The 16,016-nt window shown below is 41.8% G+C and overlaps 1 protein-coding gene across 2 annotated transcripts in view; it reads right to left on the bottom strand.

The window, feature by feature from the left end:
• Positions 1-16,016, bottom strand: part of ric1 (RIC1 homolog, RAB6A GEF complex partner 1) — a 31,845-nt gene that overhangs the window by 6,360 nt on the left and 9,469 nt on the right. The window contains exons 3-19 of one of the 2 annotated variants that reach the window (XM_061069579.1): positions 9,782-9,861; positions 8,806-8,913; positions 6,483-6,628; positions 5,976-6,112; positions 5,637-5,669; positions 5,064-5,155; positions 3,918-4,003; positions 3,268-3,412; positions 3,108-3,156; positions 2,506-2,685; positions 2,201-2,407; positions 1,987-2,025; positions 1,756-1,866; positions 1,324-1,413; positions 1,040-1,200; positions 217-355; positions 16-132 (exon numbers count right to left, since the gene is read on the bottom strand). In XM_061069579.1, coding sequence (XP_060925562.1) covers positions 16-132; positions 217-355; positions 1,040-1,200; positions 1,324-1,413; positions 1,756-1,866; positions 1,987-2,025; positions 2,201-2,407; positions 2,506-2,685; positions 3,108-3,156; positions 3,268-3,412; positions 3,918-4,003; positions 5,064-5,155; positions 5,637-5,669; positions 5,976-6,112; positions 6,483-6,628; positions 8,806-8,913; positions 9,782-9,861 — 1,920 coding nt within the window. The remainder of the gene's footprint in view (positions 1-15; positions 133-216; positions 356-1,039; positions 1,201-1,323; positions 1,414-1,755; positions 1,867-1,986; positions 2,026-2,200; positions 2,408-2,505; positions 2,686-3,107; positions 3,157-3,267; positions 3,413-3,917; positions 4,004-5,063; positions 5,156-5,636; positions 5,670-5,975; positions 6,113-6,482; positions 6,629-8,805; positions 8,914-9,781; positions 9,862-16,016) is intronic. The other variant, XM_061069586.1, reaches the window with a different exon arrangement.

Genomic DNA, 16,016 nt, shown 5'->3' with positions numbered 1-16,016 from the left:
AGTGTTTCCACTCACCAGCTTCTTGTTGTTAGCAGGGGAATCCTTCTCTCGTACCTGTGGACCTGAGCGGTCCCTCTGTAGCATGATCAACTGGCCGGCCAGATTCAACATGATGCTTTCTGCCACGCAGGCCTGAAATAGACAACCATAAATCATGAATAGACATGCAACAGTAGATATTTCATGTTTGTGCATTTGTGTAAATGTGTTTGTTACCTGCTGCGGGGCTTTCAATGTGATGCCGGTCTCTGTGCGCACGGACGTGAGTGTGACAGAGACCACGAGGGCCGGGTGGGGGATGTAGCGAGACATGGACACCTCCTGCAGCAGCTCCACGCTGGCTGACGGGTTTGGGCTGGAGCGACACACACAAATACACACAGTGAGTCACAATTCATGACATTAAGTTAAAAACACACATAATGCATGTGAAGAACAACAGGATGAAGAGTATTTAACAATAAGGTGCTTGAAAAAGATTGAGAGAACCTTTTAGGCAGACGAATTTGAATGCCGAGGAAAATCAAATTTTCTTTCTGGAAAAGTCATAAGATACTGAACCATTTTATTCAGGCTGGTTTCCTGATTATATTAAGCTTTTTAATTAAACTTGAATTTAGACAGTGATCCTTCTGACACTGGTGAAACACTATTGTATTACAAACTATGTGAGACATAAAGCTGAGGCCCAGCTCTGTCATGTGACAGGTTTTAGGTCAACAGCTTTAACTAACGGCCTCTTTTCCCAAGGGAACAGCACCGATATCTAAAACTATTATGACTACTGGTGCCAGGGAATTCCCTCGTGCCGGAGTGTGTGAAATGAAGAAAACTGTGTTGAATATGCAGAAGATCCAACTTAGAAAAGACACAATCAGCTCTTAACAGTAATAACATTTGTTTCCAGAACACAAAGTTTGACCAGTAGTGTGAATAAGGCAAAATTTGTTAGAATACAGACAAATTATATTTTTCTTGGGGAAAGATGCATGTCAGATATGTTGAATCTTCTGTAAGTGGAAGCGTAACATGAGCCCACCCGTCATTCCTCCTCTCAATGCTATAGAGGCAGATGGAGCAGTCGTCTCGGAACAAGATGACCATGTCTCTGAAGACGTTGAGCAGCAGCGTGCCGGAGTGCAGCTTAGTGACCGAGGCGAAGGCGTTGTCCAGGTTGGATGAGCGTTGGTAGAGCCTCAACTGGTGTCCAGAGAGAGGAAACAGAGAGAGACGTCATGATGTGATTGACAGAAACTAAATCATCATCTATATTATGAAGTAGAGAGATGTGTGAGGATGATGTGAGTGGGTCCTCAGCCTCACCTGCTCTTGGTGGTCTATATGGTTGTAGCAGGCCACCACCACAAAGTCGTTCCACCAAGCGAGACCTCCCGTCACCGTCATGTTCTGCTCCTACAGAGAAATACAAACACAACTTAACCATTACTGACAGAAAACTAAACTGGAAATATTTAGAAATATAACAAATCTTAACCATTAAAAGTGTCTACATGTAAATAATATTTTGACAAACTGTTGGTGATAGAAAATCTAGCTGTGCAAAGTGTATTACACTGATATATCTGGGAGAATTAAAAGGTAAGAGTTGATAATTGCCGACATGTTCAGTCTAGACAAAATAAAATTACAATTGATTCAGAGTTAACACTTTCAAGGCATATTTTATAATACTGAATTACATTCAGAGAGGATTAAATGTAGATTTTTGTCCTCCAGTGGACGGCCGTTACTTACCTGAGTGATATTTCCAAACAGCTTCCATTTCCTTGTGAATAAGGAGTAGTGTGCAAAACCCCGCCTCCCTGCTACAGCCATGCACTGGCCTGCTGTGTCTATGGCTGCAAACTGTACACAAAGAGCACAATATTGTATGTTTAGGCATAAATCATAAAAAATGGCCATGCCTTCATCTGAGCACTCATGGGAAAAAATTCCAATGACAATTTAATACACTATGTGACTCACCCTTATTGGCCAGTTGCTCTCTAGGTATGTGCTGTGGATCTTGAGGAAAGCAAACGGAAAGGAGAATTAGAAAAAAATACGAAATGCATCTATTTTGATCATGAATTAATTCATTCTGTGCACCTGAATCCTGAGAAATAAGTCAAGAATCTTGCCATTGTTTTTCAAAATAAAATCCCTCCTATCGAGACGCAAAGTGTGTGTGCATCCTCACCTGGACCACGTGCCAATGCTTGTGTCCCAGTAAAGTGCTGAGTCCCTGAGAGAGAGAGGATTCGTGTTTGGGGGCGGGATGCATCGGGCTGCCATCGCACGGGTGCAAGTGTGTGTGCGGGTCAGAGTTGCCCTGGACCTGCGAGGGGTCACCGCAGGTCAGGTAGAGGCGGTCTTCGCCATGGAGTAACACCTGCTCCTGGTTACTCTGCACGGTCGAGAGAGCATCACACACAGCATGAATTGTTAATGTTGACGTGCATTTTGTATGTTTGGACAAAAGGTTTATCATGTGTCTCTTCTCACTGTGCATGGGTTGACTGTGAGGGCGCTCTTGATGAATTGGAACTGCAGAATGCCGGCCTGCAGGGAGGGCTGAGGAGGTTCCACCGTCTCCATCTCCACCTCTTCCTGCTGTTCTTCCTGCCGTTTCCTCTCTGGTTTGATAGGCAGCACCCACAGGTGGTAGCCCTCTGCTCCCCAGCTCTGTGATCGGCAGAGGGCAAGTTTCAGTATGAACCATGGTAGGAGAAAATGCATTATACATTTAACTGGTAATCTCTTTCTTCCCGCTTTGAGAACAAAAAAATAACTGCCAATATGTAGAAAATCATTTTAATATGCAACAGATAAACCATGCAATGAAGAAAAACTCACTATTCTAATTTGAGCACATGGAATTGCTTCTGTTCCACTTCAATGAACTGCAATTTGCTTTTAAATAACAGGCATGATGAGTGAGTTTCAACTCAAACAAGCTGTGGTTGGACTTTCTTTTATAGTCATGTTTTATGACTCTTTCAATTACTTGATCTTTGTGGCTTTAAGTCTTTTTAATATTTAGTAATCAAGCGTTCTTTTCTTTTTTTAAATGTTTGTTGTTGGGACGGTACTAGAACTCCACTAACCATAGAGCAGATTTTAATGGGGTCCTTCTTAGTACCATCAGAACGATACCTGAGGGGAGGATGAAAAATACAAAAAAATATTAGAAGTTCCACAATTACAACAAAATGGTTCACATGAAATGTCATTAACAGATGTGTGCGGATGTGTGTGTCCACCCACGCAAAGTCCTCTCCCAGAGTACAGATGAGGTGAGCTCCGAAGACGCTCCACAGCGATAGGCCACCGCACTCCCACGTAACCATGACGACACTGTAGTCAGGTGACCAGCAGATGAGTTTGACTGGGCCCGTCTTGTTGTAGATGTCTGAAGAGGCAACGATGTTAGAATCAAGTTCAGAACCCTGGAGCTTTTGTTGACTTCTTAGAAATTCAATTTTTTTCAAATGACGTGTTTGAAGCACTGAGTCATTGCACTCTAGACTAGAATTTATTTGAATTTCTCACACACATTTCAGTTTGACCAAGAATATTTTTCTCCACCACTGCCTTTACTTTAAATCATTTGAGTCCCTAATAAGACTTTATAAAATGCCTATAAATATAAAACTCGCTTAAATTAGAAACAGGCCGATTCAGTGGCGGTTCTACATGGACGTTCTACCACTAGGTGGAGCTGTGGCTCTAGATCCCATTTTAGAAGTCTGACTGAAACAGATGTGATCTGTGAGGAAACCTAGACGTGTATACCCCAGAGGGAGAAAGCTGAAGGAATGTGAGTTATCTCAGAGAGGACTGTGTGTAGGGGTAAGACAGACAGAGAGGCAGATAAAGAGAGGAGGGAGACTCGAGGAGATACGTATGGATGGTACCTGGGTAGTGTTTTGGGGTGAGCTCCAGTTTGTGGGAGAGCTGCATGGACCCTGCGCTGTCGATCATGTACACCAGCACCGAGCCACTGAAACGAGAGCAGCCGCAGTTAAACAGACATCATTTTAAGATTTAACGATCAGCGCTGGGACAGGGCCGGTGACCTCTGGCTGTAATTTGGAGTAAATACCTTCAAGCTACATTTCTCTGCTTTGAACAACTTCCAGCGTGTCCGTGCACTCGACTGCACACTCATTTGGACACACGCATGCATGCACATACCTCTAAATCAACAACGCCAAGGTCAAAGTACTTCTACTGTGTGTCATAGCAAACACTTTATCTTCAACCGCTGCCAACTGATGAGGACGTTAAATCGGCAGTAAAAATCACACCAATGTAAATTTAAGTAACAATCACTTTAATTGGATGTGTATTTAGCAAGACCATACTGAGCTTTGTTTTCTCCCTGAACTGCGAGACCTTTATTTTTCTCTAAAGCATTTTTCCGACATGAACCCCAGGTCAGATGCATTCACAACAATGGGAAAGTGTGTGGGACATTCAGGCCAGAGAGGTGGAGTCAGGGTGGTGCCTGCAGGAGGCAGGACATGACACATAACTTCCGTTGCAGACAGCACAGTGGTTTTGTTCATAGCACGTTGACACAGGCATCGGCCATTATCTCCGTAAAGCTCTTGAATCTCCTCATCTTTCCAAGTTGACATCTTTGTCTTCTATGTTCTATGTGTATGGCATCTCTTTTTCATCCTCAGATAATAGATTCTTTCCACAGCAGGAACATTTTCCAGTGCAATGTCTAAAAGCAGCTATACTGTCTGGAGGACTTTTTGGACGATAATCACATGTTAAAGTACAAGACACAAACAAAACATAAGAAAAAGTTGAAGAGAATAGAGCAGTGAGGAAGAGAAATTCCTGCCAAGCAGGCAGATCGTACGATCCATGAGGAGCTTCTGACAAGCACACAAGAGGCAGCCTCTGCAAACACAAGCTGACAGATTCTCAGTGGACACACACGGACAACAATCGCTCTCTGTCACACACATACGCAAACAAACGCATCCACGTTTACATCTCAACACTGTTTTGCGCAGACAAAGTGAGAAAATGGGAAAGATGCATACCTGGCGCAGCCAAAGGCCATCAGTCTGTACTTGTTGTTGACGGCCACACAGGTGCCATCCGTGACATCTGCCGCCCAGACGCCCTGCAGCTGCTGGAGACACACACACGAAAACACAATCATTAACAATATCATATATAGCTTTTTGTCTGTATGATGTCAGTGACTTAACTGCTATCATCCTTAAAAACACATCGCTTTATATATCTTGATGGTGACGTTAACACCTACATTCCAGTTTCAAGTATCTAATTTCATGCCAGTTTTCAGAAAAATAAACAGATACAGGCCAGGCTAATAAAGCCAGATAAAGAAATACCTCCAGGTCCTGAACTGAATCCTACGCATCACCAGTTTGGACTTTTGTCCTCCATAAATGGTTCTATCGCTCCTCTTCAGGAAAACTGAGGTAACTGTTGCTGCTTTCATTATTAAATCAAACTTTACTGAAACCAGAGAGGCCTCAACGACAACTCTCAAAAAGAACACAGTGCGTCCACTTGACCTCCATTGATTGTTTGTTTTTACATCTGTACCTATTATTAAAATAGATTTTATTTCCACACAAAAATACCTTGGAGCATGGCGAGGTAACAGATTCCATCAGCTACACGAAAGCCAAACAGAAATTTCAATTGATTTGTAGGAACAAAGGATAAGATCACAAAACAGACATGTTATTCTATCAGGGATTTTCCTGATTAAAATACATCTGAGGTGACTCCTCTGTGTCATATGCTAATTTGCATAGTGTAAAAATAAGCTGTACCAACTGCAGGGTATCTGTGCGTGTAAATATATATAAGACTTAATAGATTTAAAGACCAAAAGTATTACACACTTAAAAATGTGTCATGTGTATATTTTAAGATAGACTGCAAGTGTTCGTGTGTGTGTCTGTGACCGTCCTTACGTCTGCGGTGATGGTGTTGTTAAGCGGTGTGATGAAGCCCAGCCGCCCATCGCTCAGAACCACAGCGTACCCATCATGGGTCACACAATACTCCATGCAACGGATATACACTCCCTCCAGGTCCAGAGAGGGACCACCTACACACAAACACACACCCATGATTTCAGAGCGCATTACAATTACCTAAATATATTTTCTGAAGACACCTAAACCTTAACAATAACTACTACAAGCCTAAACCTGACAGATAATGCTAAGCCTAACCTTCAAACAATTCCCAATTATGTGACTGTGTAGATATACAGTAGATTTAGGTCCCTCACAACATGAGAAACACCTCACACACAAACATAATACGACAAAGACACAGAATCAGGAGCTGCAGCCAATGATGGAAAGTTAACTTATTTCTCAACAATATCAAGTGATCTGTAGCTTCTTTTAACACTTTCATTGACAATCAGATGTGCTGTGTGTGGTTAGCTTCATGCACAGGTTTTCTCTCACCTCGAGCAGACTGCAGGTCGAGTGAGAAAGGGATGGTAGTGAGGCAGATGGCCTTGCGCCCGTTACTGCCCAGCCCGTCCCAGTGCAGCACATGGAGGTAGCCGTCTGCCGTGCACACCAGCAAGTCCTCCTGGAGGGACTGCAGACTGGTGGGAGGAAGACAAAATAAAAAACTTAAATTAGCATTTTGATTGAAAAAATTGAATAGGTAGTGGAAGACAGGGGCAGTTTGTGGGAAGGGCGGGGACCAGATAAACACCAGAGTGTTAGAAAACAGTGGGCTAGTCTTCATCCAGCTGTGCCCTCTGAGCGAAGCCTGGAAGTTTTACTGGTCAGCTGCGACGAGGCCACATAGCTGCCAGTGCCAAGGCTCACTGTCCTCTAACACACAAGGGAACAAACAGCGTGTGTGTGTGTGTGTGTGTGTGTGTGTGTGTGTGTGTGTGTGTGTGTGTGTGTGTGTGTGTGTGTGCATAGCGCTTCATTGTCCCCGGCCTGAGGATGACACAATGGGACAAGCGAGTGATGAAAAGCAAGGGTGAGAAAGGAAAGAGAATAAAGGGAGACAAAAGATGTGAAGAACAGTGGACTTTCACTGTGGAGGAGGCAATGACTTTTATGGCGGCTTCACAGCAGGAGACGCCCGCTCATCTCCTGCAAAATCCAGCTGTGCCTGTGAAATGCAGTCAGCGCTCTCTCGTTCGGATGATTACCCTGTAATCTAGTGCAGACTGCGGAGGAGAAGTGACAGATGAACACAGAGGCAGGAGAGACGCCGATAATAAGAAACGCAAGATAAATAAAAATATGGAGAAAAGGAAAATTGAGCAGAAAATTGGCAGATGACAGCTCTAGTCACTCAGCGTACAAAAGGCTTCAAGTTAAAGGGAGTGAGGGTGAAAGGAGGGAAGGTGACAAACAAGAAGAGAGAAACTATGAAAGAACTGAAATGAGCAAAGACTGAAATCACGAAGGAGAAAATAAGGAGGTTTAGCAGACACCGATTTTCCAGTTAATTGTTATAATTTTTTTTCTTCTCACCAATTATATTATAATTCGTGGACTTTAAGACCACCACGGTCTTCAATGGTAAAAAGGGTTGTTTTTGCACAATGGCAATTAAAAATTAAAATGATTTGCTGAGAAAAAAATGTTGTGTTCCAACAGGGTGTTGTTGACAGCTAGAGGAACTGAAGTGCAACGCGTCATAATTAATAGGAAAAAGGGAGGAAACATATAGTTTATGGCTCTTTTTTTAAGCCTTTACAGAGCATGTGTAGGAAAGAAAACAGCCTGTCAACATTTTATAGAGCCGGCTTTGGAGATGACAAAATAGACACCCCTCATTTTGAGTAACAAGCAAGTGTAGTCAGGTTATGTCACAGCTAAATTATATTTAATGAGATTGACAGCTCACAAGTCTCATTAGGGACAATATTTGCTCTAACGTCCGATGTGAATCACTGACGCGTCCGTGCAACACTGGGGATGAATGTGTCATTCTCTCCTTTCTTCAATGACTAAACCCTTCCACCCCCACATCTGTCCATCACTCTTCCCTCTCAGCGACTCTCCGTTCCTGCAGATTCATGCATATTTCTCTGCAGGCCTCTGTGTTTACAACTCACACAGAGTGAACGAGGGTGGATTCTCACTGCACCTCGGCCATTTCTCACTGACGATGCCTGAATTTCCATGAGAGGAAGGAGAGATTATTTTTTTGTTAGGCCACAACTCTGAGCCAAATGATCTTAGCAGATACAGAGCGTGGGTAATGTTTAGCAGCTACAACAATGGTGGAATTTCTATAAATGGCCACTAGGGAACTGCCTTGGGTAAAACAACATATATGCAGTTCAGATCCTGTAGTCAGTGCAGTAAACTAAAGCTACTGGAAGGAAGCTGGAATAACATGTTACATTTTGTTTTGACTTGTTTAGTTAATCGAGCCGCAAGTGGAAGGCTTCCGATGTAAGATTTGAAACTGTGTTTACAGGAAAATGTACACAGTGGTGAAACTGCACAAGGGGAGGATAAGAAAACTCTCTTTGTTTACAGGAAGCTCTTACATTGGATTCACAGTGATATTGTAAACTGCTTACTAAATATACTGCGTAATGCATCTTTCCGTGGTTTCAGTTTGTGTGCATATTGGGTTTGTGACACATCCACAAACTAAAGTCAGGAGAGTTTCAAGGGACTTTAAGGATGCCCTGCATCATTGCCTGCTTGGCCTGGGCTGAGGGTCAATAGGGTTTATGTGTAGAGAAACAGGCAGACACAACAGAATGAGAGAGACAAAGGACAATAAGAAAGTATCCACCTGGTGATGGGGGCCTCCAGATCCACCGGCTTCTTCATTTCTAAAGACAGGGCAGGGGCACATTGCTCTTCCTTGTAACCTGGGGTCACTTTCACACGAGAACTTCCCCTGTGAAAACACATTAATACAAATCGATGTTTAAGTTTTAATCATGTGTGAAGCAAAGTGCGAAAAAAAAACATTTTCATCTTGAACGAAACATCACTTTACAGGCAGAGACTTGCCCCACCGCTGTGGGTATGTACTCCAGGAATGTGAAATGCTCTAATCCTCACACAATACACACTCAAAGGCAAACACCACAAATGAACACACAATGTGGAAGCTTGAAAGATACAAACCAGAGGAAGGGAAAGTTCAGGGAAGGAAAATAAGAAATGCAGAGACACTCTTTTTTCATCCACACAACTTATGGCCATGTTGTGTATTTGTTGTATTAGATGAACCTATCATAGCTTCTCAAATTTCACTACCCACTGTCATCAATCACATAATCACTGCAGAGAAAACATGAAGTCATGGGTAAACAAAACTATGCTACAGGATTTAGTTCTGGTATTCCTCCTGCCACTGTTTTCCAGCTGCTCTAACGGACAGATGCAACGCTGAGTGTAATGAGGAATAAACTGCAACGAGCAAGAAATACCCAAAGGGTAAAAAAGCTGCATTTAAATTAATTTTGCTTCTGTTTATAATCAGCCATGTTGTTATAATGTGTCATAAGCAGTCACAAGGTAGCAGCAGCAACGTAGCAGGGGTCAAATTGTGTCTGACGTTTCAACTGAAACAGTTTTCAAAGGTTGTGTTTTGGAAATGCAAACACCAAGTTGATATGGGTAATATGAAATATTCATATAACACAATTAAGTTTAAGGGAGAAGTTGGTGGAGCGTCCCTGGAAAATCCAGCTTGGCCCCTTTCACTCTGCTCACCTTACATAAGCATGTGTGTCACTTTGTATGTGTGCTGCACTCACTTTGGGTAGACAGGCTCATAGAGGTATTTGTCATCCCCTCCACCCAGCACGTCGAACAGGAGGATGTACCCTTTGGCAGTCTGAAAACAGAGAGGAAGGACTCATTAAAAAACACATCTATACACATATATAATTACACTACTTTATTATCAGGGAGGTGGAAATAGAAGACACTGAGAAACAGACTGAGAGACAAACAAAAAAAGTAATTGGGACGAGAATAATAATTTAAAAGTAAAATTGAATTTTATCATTTGAATATCATCACAAACTTGCAAAGTCATTCAGTGGCTTTTCAAGCAGCCAAGGAGAAAACAATGCAGAGGCTGGAGGGAAGAGAAGTAAATCAGTAAATAAAAATCATCTAACGTCTACGGCGTAGTACCGTAAGCTACCTGCAACATGTCCTTGTACAGATGTAAATCTAAACTGCTGTTAATACTCATTTGCCTGACGAAAGGTGTTGGAGGTTTGACAGAAGCTGCAGCTCTGACGTAGTCGTCACTGTTGTCTGTAACTCGATCATAACGGCTGGGCCCAGATTCTGCTGCATCGTATCAATGACACAGTGCATCCTTGTTAAAACAGGACCTTGGATCGTGCATTTATCTCAAGAAAAAAAAAACGTTTTAATTAAATGTAAATGTGACTTAGAAAAGTCACACAATGAACACACTTAATAATCAACAAAGATCATCCATCAGTAATCTTCTTCTGTATTTATGAGATTATTTCATGCTGAGGTTGTTTTCAAAATATTTTATGAACTACTTCCACAAGTTCACTGCTTCAGGAATTTTGAAAACTCAATCTAAATTGGCCAAAAACTGCATTCAAAATGTCTAATTAGCCTATTTTTACACAATGCACCAACTTGCTGATTACACACGCAGGTATAAACTGCTGCTTTCGCTGATAATGATGCCTGAGAAACTAAATTGGTCAGTGTTTAAAAACAGCACATACACACACACAAATCATCCTGTGGAGAGCTCGCCCTATCTGTGATGTAAATATAATAGTAAAGTAGAATGCAAGTACAATACTGCAAATTGATTTTTTTCCACAACTGCATTGCGCAGGCGCACACACATACATAAACACACACACGCACACAGTTGTCAGGGAAACTGCTGAAATTGAGTCTCAAGACTGAAACATGACACGAAACCTGATCTACACTCGGCTGTCAGGAATAATGTTCCACGGTTTTGCAACGGCTGAGCACAAAAAGGCTTTTTCATGCAAGTAACCTGCCTTGAACCAGAGTGAGTTTGACACAAACCATAATTCTACTATTAACAACGTTTCATTCAGTTGCGCTTCCACTGAACGCAGTTGTTTTGCTCATATTCTGTGGCAGTGCACTGAGGAAACCCTTGATTTTTTGAGTGTGACTGCGCTGTTGGTAGCAGGCCAACACATCACCACAGAAATGAAAGAGCCCAAATCAGAGAGAGGGTAAGGACAGCAGCAACATGAAGCTCGCTAGAAAAGAACAATCACAGCCAGACACAGGACAGGGAGCCACACTGAGGCCTGTTAAACCCATCAACAGCCTCAGAGCTCCACAAAGCTGCTGAACAGAAAATCTACTTCAGAAAGACAAGAAAATGTCAATAAGCCATTGGTTTGTTTCAGATCATTCTATTTCTTGAGATAAAATAAGAAATAAACACCAAGTCTACAAAGGGATCGTGTCTTAGGATAATTTGTGGAGTGATAATTTCAATAATAACACAATAATAGAGTTAGCTTGTATTGTGAAGATGTGACACTATATTTCCAGCTTTGTAAACTATGTAACCAGCAGTGTTCAAACATTTGTTCAGGTAGAGAACAGTGAGGTCAGAGGCGCCATAAGTCAAACATCAGCCCCCTTGACCCAGATGTGTTAAACTGGATTGTTTAAACAACGTTACATTGATCTAGCCTCTGAGACAACCCTGGAAAAATTGGATTGGTAGTAAAATGGCAGCACACTGACAACTGCAGTGTTGTGTTTGCTGTATGTGAGGTCAGTGTTACACAGACTTCAATCAGAAAAGTCATTGTGTTTCAGGGTCGCAGAGCTAAAATAACCACTTCATCAATTTCATGTTATCACTTAATGAAGTCAAGATTATCACAAAAGGACAGTCTCATTACAATTACCTATTTAGCCATAATAGCATAATATGGTAATGTAGTCTGGCTGTGAATAAGTGTGCGTGAGAAAAGTGAGTACCCCCACCACAGCTGCACAATTATATATCTTTACTATTTCAATAACAGGAAATGTTATTTTAGGGTCTGCTTGAACATCTGCATCAAAATAAAGAATTAGACGGTTATGGCCACACAAACTCTCAAAGGATACTGTCATTACAGAACTAAACCAAGTGCAGAAATATATCAAACTGTGCAATATTATCACATACAATTTAACCGAAATAAAACTCCAGGAAGAGACGGGAAAGAAAGGAAAGAAACTCCTCGTCGTAATCTGACAAGTCTTCAAAGCCAGGAGCTCCCATTGAATTGAACCCACATACTTAAAAAGCCCAAAAAGGCTTCCTTCCCAGAGGAGGGGCCATGTGGGCTCAGAGAGGAAATGTGAGTGTGACTAAGACGCTCCTGTACTTCAAAAGAGTGTGAATTAGAGGAGGCAGGGAATCTCAGTGAAGTATCAAAGATATGAGGGGGAGGGCAAACTATTTGGCAGCCTTTGACAAACTTCACAAGTGTCTCTCCTGTCTTTCATCTGCAATTTCATCAAAACACATACACGAAAGCTTTCACCCGTGGTCTCATCTTTTCATTGAACGATGATTAGGTTTAATTCAACTAATCATGTCAGATAAGTGTAAAGACGGTGGATGAAAGAGACGGGAGATAAAGAGAGAAGGCCACATTTGAGATGCATCCCATATCCCCAGGACACGTGGTGATCTTTGTTCCTTCACACATGCAGAGATAAAAAACGCAGGAAAAAGGAGGACCTTGGTCATTGTCAACTGGAGCCGCATAAACATGCAGGCACCATTACTGAAAAGAATGAGCTTAAAGAAAGTTGCAAAATGTGTCTCTGTATGTTCTCATTGGCAACAAAGAGATGCAGATCCCGAACAAGCCTTTGGTCTTTCATGAGTCTGCAAAATATGATGCACCTGCAAAATACCAAGATCAGCACAGTTTGTACTGCAGATACAAGACAACAGTGTCAAAAAGGCCTCCCTTTACATAACACAAAAACAAGAGAGAGAGAAAACAGCAGGAGATTGTCCTGGTCAGAGGTATTCACAACAACAGCCTCTGTCCTTATCTCCAAACGCTCTGGAATCTCAATGTCCTTCCCAGGTAACATCTTTACTGGCATGTTCTACTGTTTTTCTTTTGTCTTGTGTTAGAAATGTATTCACTTTTTCCTTCAACAGACTTTCATCAACCCTGGTTTAAAAACAAGATACGGGATGGGGGACAAATCTGAAAAATCTGACTATAGACCAAATGTATTTTCACATGGGTTTCACATTTCTGTTGATGTGTTTTATGATGTCCTGCTTAAAACTGGTTTATCCTTATAACTCAAGGCCACATTTATAGTTTATACTCAATAATTTGAATATGACAGGCACTAGAGGAAGATGATACTTTGATTATAGGACTCAAGAACAGGCTTAAGCTGTTGTCATATAACACTTCTTCCACTGGAGTTGGCACCTCGACACTATTTAAACGAACTATCACAACCTTATGCCGCAATTGACAGAGAGGAACATCAAACAGGCGACTTCAGGCCGCTGTAAGACCCAAACAAATAGGAATGAGTGGGAAAATGCAGGCTGATAACAAGTCTAGTTCAGGCTTGCAAGGAGAGTGAAAGACTGAACATTTTTGGAGGAGAAAGAGGCAAGTCAGCAGAAAACTATACATAGTGTAATAGTGTACTGGAGCCTCCCTCCTGCATGTTTGAACAAACTCCAGAGGTCAACACATCCCGGCTTGTGAATCTCTGCAGTGGTTCCCTGAAGTTACTTGCACTTTTAAAAAAATTGGGTGAATTACACAATTTGCAGACAGTAGCTTCCAGCATGGACTACAAACAAGTACAAACAGTTCACAAATATGCAACGGAAGAGCACAGATTTGTAAAGTGTGTCAGTCACATAAACTGCATATAAAGACGGACGATGCGTCTCCAATTCCTCACACTATCCAGAAATGAAGGCGAAATATCTCGGATACAAACCCTGCAATCATGTGCACTTGGATTCAGAGTCTTAACAGTGGTGATAGTGGGATGGAGCTGCAGTGCTGGACCAATCATTTCAAACCGTTTATATAGCAACATATAACTAAGTAAAACTAAACTTACTGGAAAAACTATCATTTGGACACAAGAAAAATTTACTTGACGTGTACTTTGACTTTTTAGTTAGGTCCATATCTCATTCTTTAACATGGAGGAGGCGGGATTTAGGAAATATATAGCAGCTAACCACCAGGTTGAGATCAAGACGCCATGGTTTCACTCAGGGTAGCTGCCATGTCGTTCATCTTTATATACAGTCTATGGTCTGTAACCGCAATGTGTGCATTTCTTGCTAATAGTGGGAGGACAGGTAGTCTCACATGAAGCATGAGCAGGCAGCGGATTCATTCCATTTATAGGGTTGATAACAGAAGCAGGTAAGATAGCGAAATTAAATATCACTCGCTTACTTACATATGCCATCACTTATGAGTGATGTCGTAAAAGGGAGTGTCATTTGTACGTTAAGTAACTCAATGTTATTCATCCTTGTTGGGTTAACTGGTGTGTATCACTGGTAGCAGGACAATTTAAGTGCAAAGCAAAAATTAATTCTTTTACGGAATTATAGTGCAGACAAACAAGACTGAATAGCAGTGCATGAACTGGGATTGGTTTAGACGTGAAACAGTAGGACGGAATATAAAGAAACTGCATGGCTTGGTCACTGAAGAAAGTCTTTGGTGGTAAACACGTTCCTGAGTGGGAGTCTAAAAACAGAGAGGGAACATTTTGGACTCGGACAGATCCCAAAACACACACAAGAAGAGTTCAAGAGTAAAACCATTTCCCCTGTTAGAGGGACTTCGTCCTGTCTTGACTCCTGCCACACACACACGTCCAACCCTCCTGCTTGGTCAATTTCTTTTACCCTCTCTCTCGTACTCACACACACACACAGCTAAAGATAGTCCTAGCCATGGTTTAGGAGGGTGATTACGTTAGCCTCATGGTCTGCAGGGTGTGTGAGCAGCCAAACATCTGGGAAACAGCTGGTGAAGACTACTGCCTGCCTGGGCAACGCTGGTCTTTATTGTTCTGCAGTCCCCGACCTCTTAAAGTCTGCTCTCCCTTTAATTAAACGACAATACTAATGAGGTTGAGAAAAGTTATGGGTTGTTGGAGATGGAAAAAAGCAGCTGGTCACCACAACATAGTTTATGGGTATAAAATAATCTTGTACTTGTTGTGTTGGCATAACGTTGTGTGAGCTTGGACAGAAAAACAACTCAGGTTCTTTGGGAAATGCAAAACTTTCCAGGTAATAATGCAGGAGTGAAGCAGACGAAGCGGGAGTGATTGTGTGACGGGACGATTGGTCTGTTCCATAAATCTAGCAGCAACTTATGCAAATGTATACAGTAAGTCTACGGGTATATTTAAAGTCTGCTTTCCCATTCACATAGTGTTTGCAATGCTTCTTATACCACCCCCCTGCATTAGGTTTGATTATGTGCAATAGGAATGTGCAGATCAATCCCCATTATATTGATACTACTGATATAGGCAGTTCTGCTGTCAGTGGGATTGATAACAGAAACATAGATCCGTAACATCCTGAGCACATGAACACTGATTGATGCTGCAAGATTTGCATCTCTGCTGCTGGTGTGTCCACGTGCACAGTCATGACCTCTTTAGCTTTGGTACTGAATATTTGATAAGCTGTCTAATGTTTAAACATAAATGTAATTACGTAATAAAAGACTACTAGAAAGAGATTGCTTTATGCTTGCCAAATCATTAGTTGATTAGTTATATATTAATATGCATCCATTCTTTAAATCCTGACATGTTTGTCTCCTTAACATGATGCCACATTACCCACTTCAAAAATAAAATATTAATGATTTTATAGAAGAGAAACGTTTGATCTCAAGTTGTATTGCAGCTACAAAACTGCAGCACAAATTGAGAGTCTCCGGGGAAGAAGCGCAGTTT

Source organism: Limanda limanda, chromosome 1 (genome assembly GCF_963576545.1).
Source record: "Limanda limanda chromosome 1, fLimLim1.1, whole genome shotgun sequence".
Classification (NCBI taxonomy): domain Eukaryota; kingdom Metazoa; phylum Chordata; class Actinopteri; order Pleuronectiformes; family Pleuronectidae; genus Limanda; species Limanda limanda.
The sequence above is the reverse complement of the archived record's forward strand: the minus strand, read 5'-3'. Positions and strand labels throughout refer to the sequence as shown.